Source organism: Coregonus clupeaformis, unplaced genomic scaffold, assembly GCF_020615455.1.
Source record: "Coregonus clupeaformis isolate EN_2021a unplaced genomic scaffold, ASM2061545v1 scaf0307, whole genome shotgun sequence".
Taxonomy (NCBI): domain Eukaryota; kingdom Metazoa; phylum Chordata; class Actinopteri; order Salmoniformes; family Salmonidae; genus Coregonus; species Coregonus clupeaformis.
Window position 1 is genome coordinate 335408 of NW_025533762.1, and position 23018 is coordinate 358425.

Sequence of the window (23018 nt, forward strand, 5' to 3'; positions counted from 1 at the left end):
AATCCCTGACAAAGCTTTAATATTCTTATAGATGCAATGGAAAGACAATGTATTACATTAAGTCAAGTTCAGCCATTACCCGGGGTGTAGGAAAGAGTCACAGGAGTAGGAAAGAGTCACAGGAGTAAAATTAAAGCAATCCATCTAGCGAGATTTAAGTGACAAGTGGATTTTTCACCCCTCAAACACAGGAAATAGATGTCTGAAAAAGACAGATTCTCAGGTGGGCGGGGCATGCGCGTTGCTACTATAAGGTGCTTTTTTTAAACTCTCCTAGCTTTGCCGTTGAGGAACTGAAGCAAGCACAATTTTAGTTTTTTGTTTGGAACACAGCCCTGCGTCCCCACCATCACACCAACACTGTTGTTGTTTACGCAATCCATAAACGTTCCATTATAAATCGCAATCTGGGTCAGGTCGGCATGATCTGAAAGCTTATTCTGTTGCCAATTTGATCATACAGTGTCAGGCTTTCACAAGGCACTTGTTTGGGACTTGTTTTCACAAGTCAAACGTTGCAATTTTGGTGCGCATAGAATGGAATTGTGCATTCAAGTGTGTGTTCCACGGCTGATTTTCTCCACAATACGACAAAAATAGGCTCATTCTGTTCAGGACAACCCAGGGTATGACACACGTGATCTTTGTAACTGTGAACTAAACATCATAAACGTTGATACTGTAAATGACTTGAGTTTTTAAATATGGAAATGTGAAGTGCACACACGGGTGTGTGGTTTGCTTGTATGACATCAAAGCGGTATTTGTTATAATCCCAAATGTCTCATATTTCAGACACGAAAAGGTTAAATATGAGGGAATATCTTTATCTATATATTTACAGATATCTGACATTTTATTAGATATAAGGAGTAGACATGCTACAGATGCACATGTCCTTAATTTCACTATTACATAGTAATATATATATATACAATTGCGCTAGGATATTCTCCGTAATGGGACAGTTTCTACATGCATCCATTCCGGACCTCTGAAATCTCCCTGCTACCATATGAGTCCAGGGATATACCTGGGGTGAGATACGTTCAAGACATGCACCTGATGCGCATGCACCCCTTTTCAGTGGCGGCTCCTGAAAAAATTCTCAGGGGGGGCAATTTTTCTGATGATTTAGGTGACCTACACACATTTTTAAAAAGATATGTCCAGCAACAACATGAAGACAGGGGCAGCATATAAGTCAATACCAGAAGCATTTATTGACTGATCTCAAAAGTGTTGGCTTACAAAATCAAAATAAGTTATCACAGTAAAAATAATCAAGGGTGTTCTTTCACATTCCTCAACACTGCATAAACAATATGCATTTCCATAAACAAATGAAATATCAGCTGAAAATACAGCATCTTGGTATTTGTTCAGATTGCAGGATCAACAAGAGCTTTTACCACATGTTTTGCCTCATGGTTGAATTGGAAATATGTGCACCTGAGCATAATTCACAACAAGCAAGCAGGAGCTTTTGATAGAGGCTACTGAAAACATTGATGCAAGTTATTGGTAATAAGACATTTTTATAGACTTCCATATTCTGCCCTCTTGTATAGATTTGTGAAAATGAACAGTGATAGACATTTTGCCTGAAAACAGAATTTGAAAGTAATTTCTAGAAAAGGTAAACACAGCTATCTGTATGGCTTTGTAAAAACGAACAACCATATTCTGGCCAATTGTATAGATTTGTAAATATGAACAACCATATTCTGGCCAATTGTATAGATTTGTAAAAATGAACATGAACAGATTATTTTTTTAAAAACTTTTTTTTAAATGAAAAATAACTATTTTAAACAACATCAACTGTGAACTGATTTGGGCGTGTGTGTGTTAAAGAGACAGACAGGGAGGGACAAAGAGAGAGAGAGGCTACATTACTTGTACTGAAACTGTTCTCTTCTCTGTTTCAATACAGCAAAGCGTTCAATGACTTTCTCATTGAAATCAGGCATGCTGAGGACTAGTTCCCTCTCCATGGAAAGCATGGCCAGTGCATTCAGACGTTCCTGGCCCATTGAATTTCGCAGGAATGTCTTAACTCGTGTCAAAGTTGAGAAACATCTCTCAGCTTCCAGCTGTTGTCATGGGAGTAGTTATGAGGATGTTCAACAGAGTCACAGTCTCAGAGAACGTCTCCTGGAGGTTGTAGCTCATGAGAACCTGGTACAGTGCCAGTGCACCACAGCATCCCTTGAATTCAGGATTCTCATAGATCAGAGATAGTTCTGTCTTGAGCTTTGCCTTGCTCAGCATGGGGTATGCATTCACAGTGGCATTCAGAGCCTCATCAGGAAATGAATGGCAGTACCTTTCAAACATGTCTGCTTGCAGTAAGGTAGCACTCACAAGGTGGCCAGAGAAAGAGAACCTTTCTTTGGTGTGATCCAGGATGGTGTTGCAGACCTCTTCAGACAGCCTCTGCTTCTCCTCTTCTCTCAAAGCTGTTCTGGGTCTTTTGGCTCCTGTTGCTTCTTGCAGCTGCTGTTGAGAGGAGTCCCTGAAGGCAAACAGACCAATGTGTTTGTTGGCTTTGTACAGTACTGTTGTCTATGTGATGCACAGGTATATGCAATGTATCCATGTATAGTACAAATACTTCAGTTCCACTTAAAATGGGCAGGGATGCATAAAGTCTTTAGTGTTTAAGTTAGCCTTTGTGTCTCACATAGCCTGGATGTTCAGCACAGTATACAGTGGTGCTCATAAGCTTATGATCCCATGCTAAAGTTGACTAAAAAGAGGAATAAAAAAGAAAAGAAAATTGGTGTCCTTAAAGGTTGGATTTTCCAACTTTTTTAATTAAGTCATTAAGATCCATTTCCAAAAGATGATTTTTTTATTTTTTTATTCCTCTTTTTAGTCAACTTTAGAATGTGTTCATACACTTATGAGCACCACTGTATACTGTGCTTATACACATAGTATATAAAATAAGCTAGATTACACCACTGGCCATATATAATGAGAATAATGTAATTTCAAACACAAATGCAGTCTCCTTTCATGCATACATTTTCAAATAAAGCTCTGCTTTGAGAAAGATCGAATGATATTGTTTAATCTTACCTTATGGCCTGCACACTGCTTGTGAAGCTGTCAAGGGCACGTTTGATAAAGACAGCATCGATGTCCTTCTTCTGTAGCTTCTGGTACAGAATGTCGACGTGGGGCATGATTTTGTGAAAAAGCCGCAGGAAAAAAATAAAATCTTCATCATGTAGCATCCTCACGTAGCCAGATGCCTCTCTCACGGTGGGCTGGTCAAATGAACCCAATGAACCCGTCCGAATGGCTTCAAAACATTCTATGAGGTCGTCTCGATTCTCGTAGACAGTGTTCACGACTCTGCTTAGTAGAAACCTGTTGAATTATTAAATTTGGTCTGGGAGGTCCTAATTGTTTCGTTGCCAATTCATCTTGATTTGTTCGCCGACAAAAAGGAACTTCTTTCAAAGAGACAATCGAGTTGCACTGAAGGCTAGCCATTTTGACAGTAGTAGTGAATTGATTGATGAGGCTACCCGCTCTTTTCTTAGTTACGTTCATGGTTATGTTACGTATGACGAAAGCGCGTAAGTGCAAGCCCTCAGAAACCCATAGAGATTGTATTGAAAGCTCTGATATTTGAAAAAAATTGATTTTACATTAGAGGCTATGAGAGACTTCTGGGCGATTTTCAACCTGACTGAAATCGCCCCAAAACGGGCGGGGACATTTGAAGCACGACTTTAGCCTGATTGGACATTTAGTGGCAGATCAGACGTCTAGATTAGAACACTGATAACTACTGTTGCCGTGATATAATTGATTAGAAAAAAAAACCTTCCTTTTCCCGTTTGGCAGTGCGTCGCCCATATCGCCCTAATGAACACACCGCCCCTGCCCCTTTTACATACTTGTAGAATATTCTAACTCCGGAAAGGGTATATGTCAACATATTGACATACAATATCTAAACCTTTATGCTTAGGCATGAACGAATCCACATATTATCAGAAATGTATCATATCTGTAGTCATTACCTAATTATTTATGTATTCGAAAAAATAAATATATAATGCATAATTTCAATAGATATCCTTACATGATATGTGAATCATAGACATTTTAATGTTTCATCCTCATATGTCTGATCAGAAATGTTCTAAATCCAACACATGAAATTATTTAACCTGCTCAGGGGCTGAAAATCATTGTGCTTCTTTACATGAAATCAAATCAAATTTTATTTGTCACATGCGCCGAATACAACAGGTTCACCTTACAGTGAAATGCTTACTTACAAGCCCATTTACTAAAATAAATTGAAGTAAAAAATTAAAAAATTAAAAAGAAGAAAATAGAAAAATAACAAATCATTAAAGAGCAACAATGAAATAACAGTAACGAGGCTATATACAGGGGGTACTGGTACAGAGTCAATGTGCGGGGGCACAGGTTAGTTTAGGTAATATGTACATGTAGGTAGAGGTAAAGTGACTATGCATAGATAATAAACAGAGAGTAGCAGCAGCGCTGGTGCGTCAATTGACTATGGGGTTAACCAATAACACAAAATACGCCTTAACATTTTAAAACGTTAGTTGTCAAATTGAGCCTTGATAGGGGTAAAAATGTTTTTCCTAGGAGGAAAGGCACGCTTATAGGGAAGGACATTTAACAAGCACAGCACTAACACAAATTACTGATGATTGGCTGAGAGAAAATTATGATAAAATGATTGTGGGGGCTGTTTTGTTAGACTTCAGTGCAGCTTTTGACATTATCGATTATAGTCTGCTGCTGGAAAACTTATGTGTTATGGCTTTACACCCCCTGCTATATTGTGGATAAAAAGTTACCTGTCTAACAGAACACAGAGGGTGTTCTTTATGGAAGCCTCTCCAACAAAATCCAGGTAGAATCAGGAATTCCCAAGGGCAGCTGTCTAGGCCCATTACATTTTTCAATCTTTACTTACGACATGTAAAGCCAGTGTGTCTATGTATGCGGATGACTCAACACTATACATGTCAGCAACCACAGCGACTGAAATGACAGCAACACTTAACAAAGAGCTTCAGTTAGTTTCAGAATGGGTGGCAAGGAATAAGTTAGTCCTAAATATTTCAAAAACTAAAAGCATTGTATTTGGGAAAAATCATTCACTAAACCCCAAACCTCAACTCAATCTTGTAATGAATAATGTGGAAATTGAGCAAGTTGAGGAGTCTAAATTGCTTGGAGTAACTGTCATGGTCCAAACATATTGATACAAAATTAGCTAGGATAGGGAGAAGTCTGTCTATAATAATATTCTACTGTATCTTAGTCCATGCCGCTCTGTCATTGCTTGTCTATATATGTAAATATTCTTAAATTCCATTCCTTACTAGATTTGTGTGTATTGGGTATATGTTGTGAAATTGTTAGATATTACTTGTTAGATATTACTGCACTGTCGGAGCTAGAAGCACAAGCATTTCGCTACACCCGCAATAACATCTGCTAAACACGTGTATGTGACAAATAACATTTGATTTGATTTGATTTAATAAAGCACTGCTCTGCATTCTTAACAGCACTTTCAACAAGGCCGGTCGTACAGGCCCTAGTTTTGTCGCACCTGGACTACTGTTCAGTCGTGTGGTCAGGTGCCACAAAGAGGGACTCAGGAGAATTGCAATTGGTTCAGAACAGGGCAGCACGTCTGGCCCTTGGACGTACACAAAGAGCTAACATTAATAATATGCATGTCAATCTCTCCTGGCTCAAAGTGGAGGAGATATTGACTTCATCACTACTTGTATTTGTGAAAGGTATTGACATGTTGAATGCACCGAGCTGTCTGTTTGAACTACTGGCACACAGCTCGGACACCCATGCATACCCCACAAGACATGCCACCAGAGGTCTCTTCACAGTCCCCAAGTCAAGAACAGACTATGGGAGGCACACAGTACTACATAGAGCCATGACTACATGGAACTCTATTCCACATCAAGTAACTCATGCCAGCAGTAAAATTAGATAAAAAACACCTTATGGAACAGCGGGGACTGTGAAGCAACACAAACATAGACACATGCATACAAACACACGATAACATACACACTATACACACATGTACACATGGATTTTGTGTTATAGATATGTGGTAGTAGAGTAGAGGCCTGAGGGCACACACTTAATATGTTGTGAAATCTGTTATGAATGTATTGTAATGTATAACTGCCTTAATTTTGCTGGACGCCAGGACGGACTATTGTTTCTCTTTGCTTATTTGACCTGTTCTTGCCATAATATGGACTTGGTCTTTTACCAAATAGGGCTATCTTCTGTATACCACCCCTACCTTGTCACAACACAACTGAATGGCACAAACACATTAAGAAGGAAAGAAATTCCACAAATTAACTTTTAGGAAGGCACACCTGTTAATTGAAATGCATTCCAGGTGACTACCTCATGAAGCTGGTTGAGAGAATGCCAAAAGTGTGCAAAGCTGTCATCAAGGCAAGGGGTGCTACTTTGAAGAATCTCAAATATAACATATATTTTTTATTTGTTTAACACTTCTTTGGTTACTACATGATTCCATATGTCTTATTTCATAGTTTTGATGTCTTCACTGTTATTCTACAATGTAGAAACTAGTAAAAATAAAGAAAAACCCTTGAATGAGTAGTTGTGTCCAAACTTTTGACTGGTACTGTCTAATAATGTATCGCTAGCTTACAAGCAATACATGACTCAATTATTATGGTGGGAGATTATAATATGGTATCTCAATGGACCTAAAAGGAAATCTCACAACATACTATCTACCTCATGCAATTAAGGAAATTATGAATATTAAGGATATATTGGAACTAGTTGATATAGGCTTAAATATCCTAACCTAGTGAGATGGTTTGGGATGAGTCGGGCGGCAGAGTGAAGTAAAAGCAGCCAACAAGTGCTCAGCATATGTGGGAACTTCTTCAAGACTGTTGGAAAAGCATTCCAGGTGAAGCTGATTGGGAGAATGCCAAGAGTGTGCAAAGCTGTCATCAAGGCAAAGGCTATTGGAAGAATCTCAAATATAAAATATATTTTGATTTGTTTAACACTTTTTTGGTTACTACATGATTGTGTTATTTCATAGTTTTGTAGAAAATAGTAAAAATAAAGAAAAACCATTGAATGAGTAGGTGTTCTAAAACTTTTGACCGGTAGTGTACATGGTGGAGGCACAATCAAGCTAGTCGTCTTGAATACTTTTTATGTCATTTTCGCTGGAACAAAAAGTTACGAGTGTTGATAAGGGACAGAATGCGGTCGGACCATCAAATCAACATTACAGAATTTCTGTGAGGGCGAGGATATTGGAAAAATATATTCGAAGCATACTGGATGAGAACTTGTTTTTAACCCACATAACATAGGTACAGCAGATCCCGTTATTGTATGGCACACTTTTAAATGTGCCTTTAGAGGCAATTCAATACTCATCTTTAAAACAAAATAATTTAGGTCAAACGAGTTCATCTTAACAAAGGAAATAGAGGAACTAACAGTACAGATACAGTTGAAGTCATTAAAACCTTTTTAACCACTCCACAAATTTCTTGTTAACAAACTATCGTTTTGGCAAGTCGGTTAGGACATCTACTTTGTGCATGACACAAGTTCATTTTTCCAACAATTGTTTACAGACTGATTATTTCACTTATAATTCACTGTATCACAATTCCAGTTGGTCAGAAGTTTACATACACTAAGTTCACTGTGCCTTTAACAGCTTGGAAAATTCCAGAAAATGATGTCATGGCTTTAGAAGCTTCTGATAAGCTAATTGACATAATTTGAGTCAATTTGAGGTGTACCTGTGGATGTATTTCAAGGCCTGCCTTCAAACTCAGTGCCTCTTTGCTTGACATCATGGGAAAATGAAAATAAATCAGCCAAGACCTCAGAAAAAAAATTGTAGACCTCCACAAGTCTGGTTCATCCTTGAGAGCAATTTCCAAATGCCTGAAGGTACCACATTCATCTGTACAAACAATAGTACGCAAGTATAAACACCATGGGACCACGCAGCCGTCATACCGCTCAGGAAGGAGACGCGTTCTGTCTCCTAGAGATGAACGTACTTTGGTGCGAAAAGTGCAAATCAATCCCAGAACAACAGCAAAGGACCTTGTGAAGATGCTGGAGGAATCAGGTACAAAAGTATCTATATCCACAGTAAAACAAGTCCTATATCGACATAACCTGAAAGGCCGCTCAGCAAGGAAGAAGCCACTGCTCCAAAACCGCCATAAACAAGCCAGACTACGGTTTGCAACTGCACATGGGGACAAAGATTGTACTTTTTGGAGAAATTTTCTTTGGTCTGATGAAACAGAAATAGAACTGTTTGGCCATAACGGCTTGCAAGCCGAAGAACACCATCCCAACCGTGAGGCACGGGGGTGGCAGCATCATGCTGTGGGGGTGCATTGCTGCAGGAGGGACTGGTGCACTTCACAAAATAGATGGCATCATGATGTGGCTATATTGATGCAACATCTCAAGACATCAGTCAGGAAGTTAAAGCTTGGTCGCAAATGGGTCTTCCAAATGGACAATGACCCCAAGCATACTTCCAAAGTTGTGGCAAAATGGCTTAAGGACAACTAAGTCAAGGTATTGGAGTGGCCATCACAAAGCCCTGACCTTAATCCTATAGAAAATGTATGGGCAGAACTGAAAAAGCGTGTGCAAGCAAGGAGGCCTACAAACCTGACTCAGTTACACCAGCTCTGTCTGGAGGAATGGGCCAAAATTCACCCAACTTATTGTGGGAAGCTTGTGGAAGGCACTGGGAATGTGATGAAAGAAATAAAAGCTGAAAGAAATAATTATCTCTACTATTATTCTGACATTTCACATTCTTAAAATAAAGTGGTGATCCTAACTGACCTAAAACAGGTAATTTTTACTAGGATTAAATGTCAGGAATTGTGAAAAACTGAGTTTAAATGTATTTGGCTAAGGTGTTTATAAACTTCCGACTTCAACTGTAGATAGCAATATAAATGGTAACATAGAGGCACAGAATAAGTTAGAGGAAAAACAAAAAGAAATGGAGGAACTTATTCAAGAAAGATCAAGTGTAATATATAATAAAATAGTGAACTGGATGTAATATGGGGATTTTTTATTAAAACATAGAAATGCTAACAAAAGTCATTTACAGAAACGTGTTATGAATGACGGAGTCATCCATGATTCACCAAACAATATTTTGAAAGAGGAAGCAAAGTACTACTTTAAGCATATGTTTTCATTTCAGTCTCCTCCATCTCCACTAACTGAAGTTAATTGTAAAGATATTAATAGTGTAAAATGAACAGCTATACAGAATGACAGAAGGCCTATACCGAAGGCTTAATTACAGAGGAGAAACTTCTAGATACAATGAAAGCCTTCAAGTCCGGGAAAACTCCTGGGCTGGATGTCATACCAGCTAATGTATATCAAATATTTTTCGATGTAGTCAAAGGTCCGTTAGTAACATGTTTTACCCACTCCTATAAAAATAGTGGACTATCAGATACTCAGCAAGAAGGTCTGATTTCACTATTACTGAAACAGGACCCAGGTGGTAAATTAAAATCCTAGGAACATCCTAACCCTACCACCCCTTCCCTAATTGGAGTAAACTAATGAACAACAACACTTAGACATGTTGTATTATTGGTCGATACGTTGGAGATTATATAAGACAAGTACGGGAAACAATAGAACACTATGAAAAATCTGGGAAACCAGGCCTGGTATTCATAGCTGACTTTGAAAAGGCCTTTGATTAAGTACGACTTGACTATTTTAATTTTGGAGAGTCTCTTATACAATGGGTTAAAGTTATGTATAGTAACCCCAGGTGTTAAATAGTAAATAATGACTACTTCTCAGAAAGTATAAAATTGTCAAGAGGAGTAAAACAAGGTTGTCCACTACCGGCATATCTATTTATTATGGCCATCTAAATGTTAGCTATTAAAATCAGATCCAACAATAATATCAAAGGGTTAGAAATCCAGGGCTTAAAACAAATTGTACGCTGATGATTAATGTTTTCTTTTAAATCCGCAATTTGGATCCCTGCACAGCCTCATAGAGGATCTAGATAATTTTTCTAACCTCTCTGGATTAAAACCGAATGGTGATAAATGCACCATATTACATATTGGATCGCTAAAACACACAACTTTTACATTTCTGTGTAGTTTACCAATAAAATGGTCAGACGGTTAAGTGGACATATTCATATCCCAAAAGAAAGAAATTATCTCACTACAGTACATTATAATAGAAAGTTAGCCAAATTAGATAAAATCTTGCTACCATGGAAAGGCAACACCTGTCTATTTGTGAAAAAATCACCCTGATTAACTCTTTAGTCATATCCCAGTTTACCTATTTACTTATGGCCCTGCCTACACCTAACGACTTGTTTTTTAAATTATATGAGCAAAGAATATTCCACTTTATTTGGAACGGCAAGCCAGACAAAATAAAACTGGCCTATTTATATAATTAATATGAATTTGGAGGGTAGAAATTATTAAATATTAAAGCATTAGCGACCTCTCACTAAAGTCTTCAGTCATACAAAATGTATACTTAAATCCGAACTGGTTCTCTAGCAGATTAGCAGGAATGGTTCACTCCGTGTTCAAGAATGGCCCTTTTCCCTTCATTCAGATTACAACTTCTCACTTTCTCCAAAATATCGCTATTTTTAAAACAAGCCATAGAAAGCTGGTTGCAGTTTCAGTTTAATCCACCAGAAAAGACAGAAAAAATATTACAATAAATATTATGGTTAAACTCAAATATACTAATTGATTAAAAAATTTAAAAAATGATTTTCTTTTTTTACAACAGTATAATCTTTGTAAATGACATCATAAATAAGACTGGTGGAGTATTGTCACACATGCAGTTAATACAAATATATGTCTGCTCTGTCCAAAATTACAACCAACTGATTGCAGCATTACCAAAAATGGAGGAGGCAAGTGGAAAGGGAAGAAGGTAAGGAACGTGTCTGTCGGCCCTGCATTAAAGACCAAAATTGTGCTAAATAAAAAAGTATATCTGTTTCATTTAAGGACAAAAAAACTGACAGCTGTGCCATACAGGTTGCAAAATAGTTGGGAAGAGATTTTCGATGAACCTTGGTTCTGGCTTCTTAAAGAAAAACTAACAGGTCTGTGAGAGCCGGAATTCTTACTGGTTGGTAGGTGATCAAATACTTATGTCATACAATAAAATGCAAATTAATTACTTAAAAATCATACAATGTGATTTTCTGGATTTTTGTTTTAGATTCCGTCTCTCACAGTTGAAGTGTACCTATGATAAACATTACAGACCTCCACATGCTTTGTAAGTAGGAAAACCTGCAAAATCGGCAGTGTATCAAATACTTGTTCTCCCCACTGTACATAAAGGCTTAATGATGTAAACACAAATGTATTAACAGTTACGGAATTATCACTAACAGTTAAAACAAATATACATTAAAGACATGTTTAAACCATACATTTCCTTTAATTTGTAAATTTTTTAAACAATACAAATACATGAAGTTTCCAAAAGTCCAGCAATGCAATTACAATGAACAATTACACAGGGCTGTGAATAGTGTAGCTTGTCCCTGAGCTTGCGGACGAATGGTTCTTGCCTCTTCCTGCTGGAGGTACTGGATGTTGATTCCAACCTTAAAAGTAACAACAAAGAAAGTTAGCAGGTCTGTCACGAAATGCCTTTGTCACCATCTGGATAAGGGCATTTCTGTGCAGCACCAGAAACTCTAAATGGGAATATGGGAAATGATATTCAATTTGCATCATTATATTCCTCTTTCATTTACAAATCTCATGACGTGACTATGAGAAATGGCTGTATCTAGGGGGATTTGTATTTAGCTGAGGCTGCTAGCTAGCTACATTTCGTCTAGCTAGCAATTGCTGTCAAGTCACCAAAATTATTTGAATTAACGAATGCAGTAGCTACAGTATGTAATATAACTCAACACTTAACTACTACAAACTCATTTAAATTAAAATAAATAAAGTTTAACTTACTTGTTTTTCGCTGTCCAGTGGCAGCACAAGTGGGCATTTGATTTGCAAACTCATCACATGATCAGCGTCTCGTCAGCAACACTAAAAAAGTACCTACGGGTCACAGAATTTCAGAAATTTTCCAAATCAAAGTCCCCCACTTAGTAGTAGAAAAGTGTCAATAACCATTCATGATATATGCAAAATAATTGTCTAAACATTAACAGTGATTCATATTTAAGTGAAATTTTCATTAAATTTGGGTTTTAAAACATATTCCAAGGTCAAATAAATGCCCCCAATGCGAATCACTGTATATGGAATACATATTGGCTTAGAGCAAGAACTATTCTGTGTGCTGCAGTAAAAGTATATAAGGGAATACTCAGTAGGATCTGTAGAATGTATACATGGTGTAATTTAATGGGGCTCTGAATAATACGGAGTGTTGCTGGCCTTTTACTCCACCCATTCCATTAGCGGCCGAAATACATCACATGTGCACTTACTGCACTACAGAAAACCTTATATTTTTCCCAGACCTCAAATGTCACCCCTTGATGTGGTTTAAGCATTGTTGTGAACACAGAAAATCCAATTTTGTTGTTTTTCTATTAAGAAAGTTTTTTTTTTTTAATGGGGGTAATCGAAATCTGGAAAAAATAAAATAAAACTGGATTTTAAAAGGCCCTACTAAAGTTTTTTGCTGTGCATGACTGCACTTTAGGAGAAGTTGAGGTCAGGTCCAAAATGTTTACTGTAAAATGTACGTATGGGTGGTCCAGGGAATCAAACCCTAACCTGGCGTTGCAATGCACTACCAAGATGCATTGACTATTCACCCAAGAGGGAAAGAGTTTGGGCCATCCTAGAAATGTTTTAGTGAAATATAATATGAACGACTTACAGTCATGGGTGAATACATCTTTACGTATGGGTGGTCGCGGGAATAAAAACCAATATCCTGTCATTGCAATGCTCTACCAAGATGTATGACAGGGTTTTAAAGGCTTTGTGAATCCTCAATTTAACATGATTTATAAGGCCTCTATTAAGTTGTGCTTATGCCACCCTTTATAAAGCACAGGTTTATGTCATATTTGACATTGTGAGTTATGTCACATTTGAAATTGGTGGTTATGTCACACTGTTATGCCACATTTATGAACCCTTTATAAAGCATGACATACGGTTATAGATGATTTGTAACACATTTATGTAGTGTTTATGAAGGCTTTATAAAGCCTTTATAAGCTGCACGTTATTTAAAGCAGGACCCAAAAATTATAATGTCTGAAAGAATGAAATGTATTTAATATTTTTCAAATTATTAAGCATGTCCTCAAAACTGAAATAAACATCAGAAAGTGTCCTCATTTAGCATAACAAAATGCATATCAAGTTCCTGACATGGACCTTAGCCAAAAGCATATGCCTTCAGAAAGTATTCATAACCCTTGACTTATTCCAAATGTTGTTGTGTTACAGCCTGAATTCAAAATTGATTAAATATATTTTTTCTTACCCACCTAGACACCTCATAATGACAAAGTCAAAATATGTTTTTAGAAATTGTAATGAAATACAGAAATATCTGATTTAGATAAGTATTCCCACCCCTGACTTTTTCTGCATTTGTAAGAGCTTTCCACACCTGGATTGTGCACCATTTGCCCATTATTCTTTTCAAAATTCTTCAAGCTCTGTCAAATTGGTTGTTGATGATTGCTAGTAAACCATTTTCAGGCCTTGCCATTCAGGTTAATTCATCTCCCAGTGCCTGGTGGAAAGCAGACTGAACCAGGTTTTCTGCTAGGATTTTGCCTGTGCTTAGCTCCATTCCGTTTCTTTTTTATCCTAAAAAACTCCCCAGTCCTTAATAATTACAAGCATACCCATAACATGATGCAGCCACCACTATGCTTGAAAATATGGAGAGTGGTACTCAGTAATGTGTTGTATTGGACTTGCCCCAAATATAACACTTTGTATTCAGGACAAAAAGTGAATTGCTTTGCCATATTTTTTGCAGTATTACTTTTGTACAGGCTTCTTTATTTTCACTCTGTCAATTAGGTTAGTATTGTGGAGTGACTACAATGTGGTTGATTCATTTTCAGTTTTCTCCTATCACAGCCATTAAACTGTAACATTTTTTAATTCACCAATGGCCTCATAATGAAATCTCTGAGCAGTTTCCTTCCTCTCCGGCAACTGAGTTAGGAAGGATGCCTGTATCTTTGTAGTGACTGGGTGTATTGATACACCATCCAAAGCACTGGTGTCAAACTCATTCCACGGAGGGCTGAATGTCTGCGCGTTTTCGCTCCTAACCCTTGTACTTGATTGATTAATTAAGGCCACTAATTAGTAAGGAACTCTCCACACCTGGTTGTCTAGGGTTTCATTGAAAGGAAAAAACAAAAACCTGCAGACACTAGGCTCTCCATGGAATGAGTTTGACACCCCCGATCCAAAGTGTAATTAATATCTTCACCATGCTCAAAGGGATATTCAATATCTGCTTCTTTTTCAGTTTTCAGTTTCATGGGGATATGCATTTAGATCTTCTTGAGTTATACAGTGTTGTTTCGAAGTAGCCTACAGTGTTATTTTGAATGATGTACAGTGAGCGAAATTTACATTTACATTTGACATTTTAGTCATTTAGCAGACACTCTTATGCAGAGTAGTGAGTGCATACGTTTTCGTACTTTCTTGTACTGGTCCCCCGTGGGAATCGAACCAACAACCCAGGCATTGCAAGCGCCATGCTCTGTTCTGTTATGTAGAATACTATTATATGATCTTGCAGACATTTATTCAGCTTTGATCTAACTTTATTAAACGAGAAAATTGCCAGAGTAGCCTGTCCTCTATGAGAAGAGCAGAGGCCGTGCGCAAAGTAGAGAATTAATCCATGCGCAGAACTAGTTCCGCACATGCGCAGAAGCTTTGGGATCTTTAAAGGTCAGGGAAAAGTCTGATCTACAGCCACTCCGAAACTTAAAACAGTGTTGGGTTATTTTATGTTTTCCAAGCCTAAGGAACTTTCAGAAACTTGCTGGGCCTCGTCTTGCTAACACCAGCCTCTACCTCCTTGACTTGAGAGTCTGGAACGGCCGCTTTGATGTGTCGGCACGAAGCGATAATGAAGGGGCTGTGCCCTCAGTCTTCATGGCAACACCCTACTCTGGTTGTAAAATAATAGTGAAGATATCAAAACTATGAAATAACACATATGGAAGTGTTAAACAAATCAAAATATATTTTATATTTGAGATTCTTCAAATAGCCACCCTTTGCCTTGATGACAGCTTTGCACACTCTTGGCATTCTCTCAACCAGCTTCATGAGGTAGTCACCTGGAATGCATTTCAATTAACAGGTGTGCCTTCTTAAAAGTTAATTTGTGGAATTTCTTTCCTTCTGAATGTGTTTGAGCCAATCAGTTGTGTTGGCAATCAGAAGATAGCTCTATTTGGTAAAAGACCAAGTCCATACTATGGCAAGAACAGCTCAAATAAGCAAAGAGAAATGACAGTCCATCATTACTTTAAGACATGAAGGTCAGTCAATACGGAACATTTCAAGAACTTTGAAAGTTTCTTCAAGTGCAGTTGCAAAAACCATCATGCGCTCTGATGAAACTGGCTCTCATGAGGACCGCCACAGGAATGGAAGACCCAGAGTTACCTCTGCTGCAGAGGATAAGTTCATTAGAGTTACCAGCCTCAGAAATTGCAGCCCAAATAAATGCTTCACAGAGTTCAAGTCACAGACACATCTCAACATCAACTGTTCAGAGGGGACTGTGTGAATCAGGCCTTCATGATCGAATTGCTGGAAAAAAAAACACTACTAAAGGACGCCAATAAGAAGAAGAGACCTGCTTGGGCCAAGAAACACGAGCAATGGACATTAGACCGGTGGACATTCGTCCTTTGGTCTGATGAGTCCAAATTGGAGATTTTTGGTACCAACCGCCGTGTCTTTGTGAGACGCGGTGTGGGTGAACGGGTGATCTCCACAAGTGTAGTTCCCACCGTAAAGCATTGAGGAGGAGGTGCTATGGTGTGCGGGTGCTTTGCTGGTGACACTGTCTGTGATTTATTTAGAATTCAAGGCACACTTAACCAGCATGGCTACCACAGCATTCTGCAGCGATACGCCATCCCATCAGGTTTGGGCTTAGTGAAAAAAACAAGGTTGAATCATGACGTCAGGTCGGAGCTCTAGAAAGAGGCACGAGTTCCCGACTTGGAAGTCCGAGTTGGATGACCGTTCACAATGTATTTTTTCAGAGTACCCAGTTGTCTTTAACTCACTGAAGTCTGAGATTTCCCAGTTCGGAGTTTCCAGTTGTTTTGAACGCTGGATTGTCGGCATGGCCAATGTATTCAACCTTTTCTGGCCCAAGGTGTTGCATATGAATGTTTATCATTTTAAGCTTGGAAAAGAGACCCTTAAACCCAGACTTGGACCTGTATTTTGGAGCTGCCTTACTCAAGAAAGCAAAAAGGAGACCATGTTTGGATGCGGCTTTATTAAGTAAATTATTAATTTTTTTACATTATTTGCAAACTGATATTTCGACACGTATTAATGCCAAAATAACATACAAAACAGTTAACAAATTTTTATTTTTATTTTTATTTTTTAGCTAAACAGGTGGGGCTCAAAACAGGTGGGGCTCTAAATGACGGGTAGCCACTGGTTGTTTATATCAGACTTGAATGTTGGCTATATGACATACACACTGAGTATACCAAACAGTATGAACATCTTCCTAATATTGAGTTGCACCCCCCCTCAGAACAGCCTCAATTCGTTGGGGCATGGACTCTACAAGGTGTCGAAAGCGTTCCACAGGGATGCTGGCCCATGTTGAGTGTACAAAACGTTAGGAACACCTGCTCTTTCCATGACATAGACTGACCAGGTGAATCCAGGTGAAAGCTATGATCCCTTATTGATGTCACTTGTTAAAGAAGGATTTTTAAGCCTTGAGACAGTTGAGACATGGATTGTGTATGTGTGCCATTCAGAGGGTGAATGGGCAACACAAAATATTTAAGTGCCTTTGAACGGGGTAAGGTAGTAGGTGGCAGGAGCACCAGTTTGAGTGTGTCAAGAACTGCAGCGCTGCTAGGTTTTTCACGCTCAACAGTTTCCTGTGTGTATCAAGAATGGTCCACCACCCAAAGGACATCCAGCCAACTTGACACAACTGTGGGAAGCACTGGAGTCAACATGGGCCAGCATCCCTGTGGAACGCTTTCGACACCTTGTAGAGTCCATACCCCGACGAATTGAGGCTGCTCTGAGGGCAAAACTCAATATTAGGAGTTTTTTACTCTCAGTGTATATGGAAGTATTTATAGAAGTTTAGTTGTTGAAATTAATTAATTTACATACTTTAGTCCCACATTGATGTGTACCTTAAAATACAGTGTTACTGGATATTTTGGTAGGCCAAACGATAGTTAAAAAACAACAAAATAACAAAACAAAAGAGAAATGCTGATGTATAGCCGGCACTCTAGACTTGACTGAAACCATGGCAACCACATGGAAAAGAAGGACCAACTGCCATGGAAACCTGAACCTACAGTGGGGAAAAAAAGTATTTAGTCAGCCACCAATTGTGCAAGTTCTCCCACTTAAAAAGATGAGAGAGGCCTGTAATTTTCATCACAGGTACACGTCAACTATGACAGACAAAATTAGAAAAATTTTTCCAGAAAATCACATTGTAGGATTTTTTATGAATTTATTGGCATATGATGGTGGAAAATAAGTATTTGGTCAATAACAAAAGTTTCTCAATACTTTGTTATATACCCTTTGTTGGCAATGACACAGGTCAAACGTTTTCTGTAAGTCTTCACAAGGTTTTCACACACTGTTGCTGGTATTTTGGCCCATTCCTCCATGCAGATCTCCTCTAGAGCAGTGATGTTTTGGGGCTGTCGCTGGGCAACACAGACTTTCAACTCCCCTCCAAAGATTTTCTATGGGGTTGAGATCTGGAGACTGGCTAGGCCACTCCAGGACCTTGAAATGCTTCTTACGAAGCCACTCCTTCGTTGCCCGGGCGGTGTGTTTGGGATCATTGTCATGCTGAAAGACCCAGCCACGTTTCATCTTCAATGCCCTTGCTGATGGAAGGAGGGTTTCACTCAAAATCTCACGATACATGGCCCCATTCATTCTTTCCTTTACACGGATCAGTCGTCCTGGTCCCTTTGCAGAAAAACAGCCCCAAAGCATGATGTTTCCAACCCCATGCTTCACAGTAGGTATGGTGTTCTTTGGCTGCAACTCAGCATTCTTTGTCCTCCAAACATGACGAGTTGAGTTTTTACCAAAAAGTTATATTTTGGTTTCATCTGACCATATGACATTCTCCCAATCCTCTTCTGGATCATCCAAATGCACTTCAGACGGGCCTGGACATGTACTGGCTTAAGCAGGGGGACACGTCTCGCACTGCAGGATTTGAGTCCTTGGCGGCGTAGTGTGTTACTGATGGTTGGCTTTGTTACTTTGGTCCCAGCTCTCAGCAGGTCATTCACTAGGTCCCCCCGTGTGGTTCTGGGATTTTTGCTCACCGTTCTTGTGATCATTTTGACCCCACGGGGTGAGATCTTGCATGGAGCCCCAGATCGAGGGAGATTATCAGTGGTCTTGTATGTCTTCCATTTCCTAATAATTGCTCCCACAGTTGATTTCTTCAAACCAAGCTGCTTACCTGTTGCAGATTCAGTCTTCCCAGCCTGGTGCAGGTCTACAATTTTGTTTTTGGTGTCCTTTGACAGCTCTTTGGTCTTGGCCATTGTGAAGTTTGGAGTGTGACTGTTTGAGGTTGTGGACAGGTGTCTTTTATACTGATAACAAGTTCAAACAGGTGCCATTAATACAGGTAACGAGTGGAGGACAGAGGAGCCTCTTAAAGAAGAAGTTACAGGTCTGTGAGAGCCAGAAATCTTGCTTGTTTGTAGGTGACCAAATACTTATTTTCCACCATAATTTGCAAATAAATTCATTAAAAATCCTACAATGGGATTTTCTGGATTTTTTTTTCTCAATTTGTCTGTCATAGTTGACGTGTACCTATGATGAAAATTACAGGCCTCTCTCATCTTTTTAAGTGGGAGAACTTGCACAATTGGTGGCTGACTAAATACTTTTTTGCCCCACTGTAAATATATATTTCTACATTTGCACAGCCATTTTCCTTTTCAACTTCTCTCTCTGAACCACTACAGAGTAACCTAATGTAGCAGGTGTAAAAGAAACGCCTGAGCGGGGTCGGTAGAAACAGGAAGCATCCGGTTTTCAGGCTTCACCTCTTCCTCTCTGTTTTCCCTGAAAACCAGATGCTTCCGGTTTCTACCGACCTGCTGAGGGTGCTACAGAGTCCCCCATTCCTTCACAAAGGAGCAAAAGGCTTAAATTAAAAGAAAGAAGAAGAGTTATTAAAGTAATTTGATTGGGAAACCATATGGTTCAGACAAGACTAGAGCTCAGAGGATGATGTATAGCGTTTTCGGTAATTTGATTATAGCATTTTCTGTGCACTGAATATTTCTGAATTTAGTAGTATCTGGTGTGGGGTCTATAGAAGAGGATTCTAAAGTGCCTTTTTGCAAATGTAGATTTTTCATGCATAAGACTGTGATTATGTGCATAAGCGTGGCCGTGATGGGTAGAGATGATTGGAATGAAACACTTACTTTGGGCTTCAGGACCACACACACATGCACACAGATAGCCAAAGTCTCTCAACCTCTATTTCTCCCAACAAATTTCCCACTCTCTTTGCTTGAATTCCAGTCCAATAAATTCCCTGTTAACCCCTCACCCTCAGAGATTGGAAATTATTGGATGGATGTAAACAAGATGTTGAAAACAGCACCCGGTATTGTTGAGCTATTGCAATATTGCTATCAAGAAGTATTTTCAGATCTGAAGGAGGGAGTAAATTATCGGATTGTAATCCAGCCTTTGAAACAGCCTTACAAATGTGATTTACTTAGTCTCACATAAGGTCTCATGCAAAACATATCACCACTGTCAGGATTTTGTCTGATAGATTTCCCTCATAAACATGTGTTATGTTTTTATATTCCCGAGTGGCGCAGTGGTGACCGGGAGACCCATGGGGTGGCGCACAATTGGCACAGCGTCGTCCAGGGTAGGGGAGGGAATGGCCGGCAGGGATGTAGCTCAGTTGGTAGAGCATGGCGTTTGCAACGCCAGGGTTGTGGGTTCGATTCCCACGGGGGGGCAGTATGAAAAAAAATATATACAGTGGGGCAAAAAAGTATTTAGTCAGCCACCAATTGTGCAAGTTCTCCCACTTAAAAAGATGAGAGAGGCCTGTAATTTTCATCATAGGTACACGTCAACTATGACAGACAAATTGAGAAAAAAAAATCCAGAAAATCCCATTGTAGGATTTTTAATGAATTTATTTGCAAATTATGGTGGAAAATAAGTATTTGGTCACCTACAAACAAGCAAGATTTCTGGCTCTCACAGACCTGTAACTTCTTCTTTAAGAGGCTCCTCTGTCCTCCACTCGTTACCTGTATTAATGGCACCTGTTTGAACTTGTTATCAGTATAAAAGACACCTGTCCACAACCTCAAACAGTCACACTCCAAACTTCACAATGGCCAAGACCAAAGAGCTGTCAAAGGACACCAAAAACAAAATTGTAGACCTGCACCAGGCTGGGAAGACTGAATCTGCAACAGGTAAGCAGCTTGGTTTGAAGAAATCAACTGTGGGAGCAATTATTAGGAAATGGAAGACATACAAGACCACTGATAATCTCCCTCGATCTGGGGCTCCATGCAAGATCTCACCCCGTGGGGTCAAAATGATCACAAGAACGGTGAGCAAAATCCCAGAACCACACGGGGGGACCTAGTGAATGACCTGCTGAGAGCTGGGACCAAAGTAACAAAGCCAACCATCAGTAACACACTACGCCGCCAGGGACTCAAATCCTGCAGTGCGAGACGTGTCCCCCTGCTTAAGCCAGTACATGTCCAGGCCCGTCTGAAGTGCATTTGGATGATCCAGAAGAGGATTGGGAGAATGTCATATGGTCAGATGAAACCAAAATATAACTTTTTGGTAAAAACTCAACTCGTCATGTTTGGAGGACAAAGAATGCTGAGTTGCAGCCAAAGAACACCATACCTACTGTGAAGCATGGGGTTGGAAACATCATGCTTTGGGGCTGTTTTTCTGCAAAGGGACCAGGACGACTGATCCGTGTAAAGGAAAGAATGAATGGGGCCATGTATCGTGAGATTTTGAGTGAAACCCTCCTTCCATCAGCAAGGGCATTGAAGATGAAACGTGGCTGGGTCTTTCAGCATGACAATGATCCCAAACACACCGCCGGGCAACGAAGGAGTGGCTTCGTAAGAAGCATTTCAAGGTCCTGGAGTGGCCTAGCCAGTCTCCAGATCTCAACCCCATAGAAAATCTTTGGAGGGAGTTGAAAGTCTGTGTTGCCCAGCGACAGCCCCAAAACATCACTGCTCTAGAGGAGATCTGCATGGAGGAATGGGCCAAAATACCAGCAACAGTGTGTGAAAACCTTGTGAAGACTTACAGAAAACGTTTGACCTGTGTCATTGCCAACAAAGGGTATATAACAAAGTATTGAGAAACTTTTGTTATTGACCAAATACTTATTTTCCACCATCATATGCCAATAAATTCATAAAAAATCCTACAATGTGATTTTCTGGAAAAAATTTTCTAATTTTGTCTGTCATAGTTGACGTGTACCTGTGATGAAAATTACAGGCCTCTCTCATCTTTTTAAGTGGGAGAACTTGCACAATTGGTGGCTGACTAAATACTTTTTTTCCCCACTGTATATAATAATAATAATAATAATAATAATAATAATAATGTATGCACTCACTAACTGTAAGTCGCTCTGGATAAGAGCGTCTGCTAAATGACAAAAATGTAAATGTTATGTTTTTATCTGACAGAAGCCCTTATACAGGTCATGGTACAAGAGCAAAGATAAACTACGTCAAAAACATAAGGTAACTTTGATTGTCCTGATCCATTTCACCTCCCATAGTCCAAATCCTCCAATTCATCCTACTGTACATCTGCTCACCCAAGTAGAAACTAGAGGTGGTGTCTTTAGCATCTCTCTCGTAGCTCAGGTGTTTGTGATTGTCAATGCTGTTCAGTTTCAAGCAAATATTCAGTACTTCTCTAGTTCAAGTGACTAGCAATGTAGAAATAGTCCAAGAGCTGTTATGACTGCATAAGGTATGATAGATCATACTTATGGCAGTGTAAAGTAGACTTCAAGAATGTTATGCATTACGTTTGCCAATCTTTGGTACATTACTTCCTGTGTGGTGTAATGTGTCTCTTTAGGACATGTCTGCCCGGGGGTCAGCAGTGCAGCTCCCCAAGGGCTACGAACCGGAACCCCTGGCCAAATATGGCACCCTGGATGTGGTGTTCGACTACGACTCCCAGGACCAGCGGCTGGCGGTGACGGTCATGGCCGTAACGGACATCCCGGCCCTCAAGCGTACAGGTAACGTCGCCTGGCAGGTACATCTGGTGCTGCTGCCCACGAAAAAGCAGAGGGCGAAGACGGGCATCCAGAAAGGGCCCTGCCCGGTCTTCACGGAGACCTTCCGCTTCAGTCACGTGGAGTCAGAGATGATCAGCAACTACTCCATTCGATTCCGTCTCTACAGCGTGCGGCGGATGAAGAAAGAGAAGGTGCTTGGAGAGAAGGTGTTCTACCTCACCAAGCTCAACCTGCAGGGCAAGATGTCAGTGCCGGTCATACTGGACCCCTGCTGTGCCCTCCCGGTGAGTAGATCAAAGGAAAAGCTAGGCTGCAAGCAT

General features: G+C 39.5%; 1 protein-coding gene across 4 annotated transcripts in view; it reads left to right on the forward strand.

Annotated features, from left to right (window-relative positions):
- Window positions 1-23018, forward strand: part of syt14a (synaptotagmin XIVa) — a 186908-nt gene that overhangs the window by 142555 nt on the left and 21335 nt on the right. For all 4 annotated transcript variants that reach the window (XM_041848356.2, XM_041848358.2, XM_041848357.2 and 1 more), the window contains exons 6-7: window positions 22130-22186; window positions 22533-22982. In XM_041848356.2, coding sequence (XP_041704290.1) covers window positions 22130-22186; window positions 22533-22982 — 507 coding nt within the window. The remainder of the gene's footprint in view (window positions 1-22129; window positions 22187-22532; window positions 22983-23018) is intronic.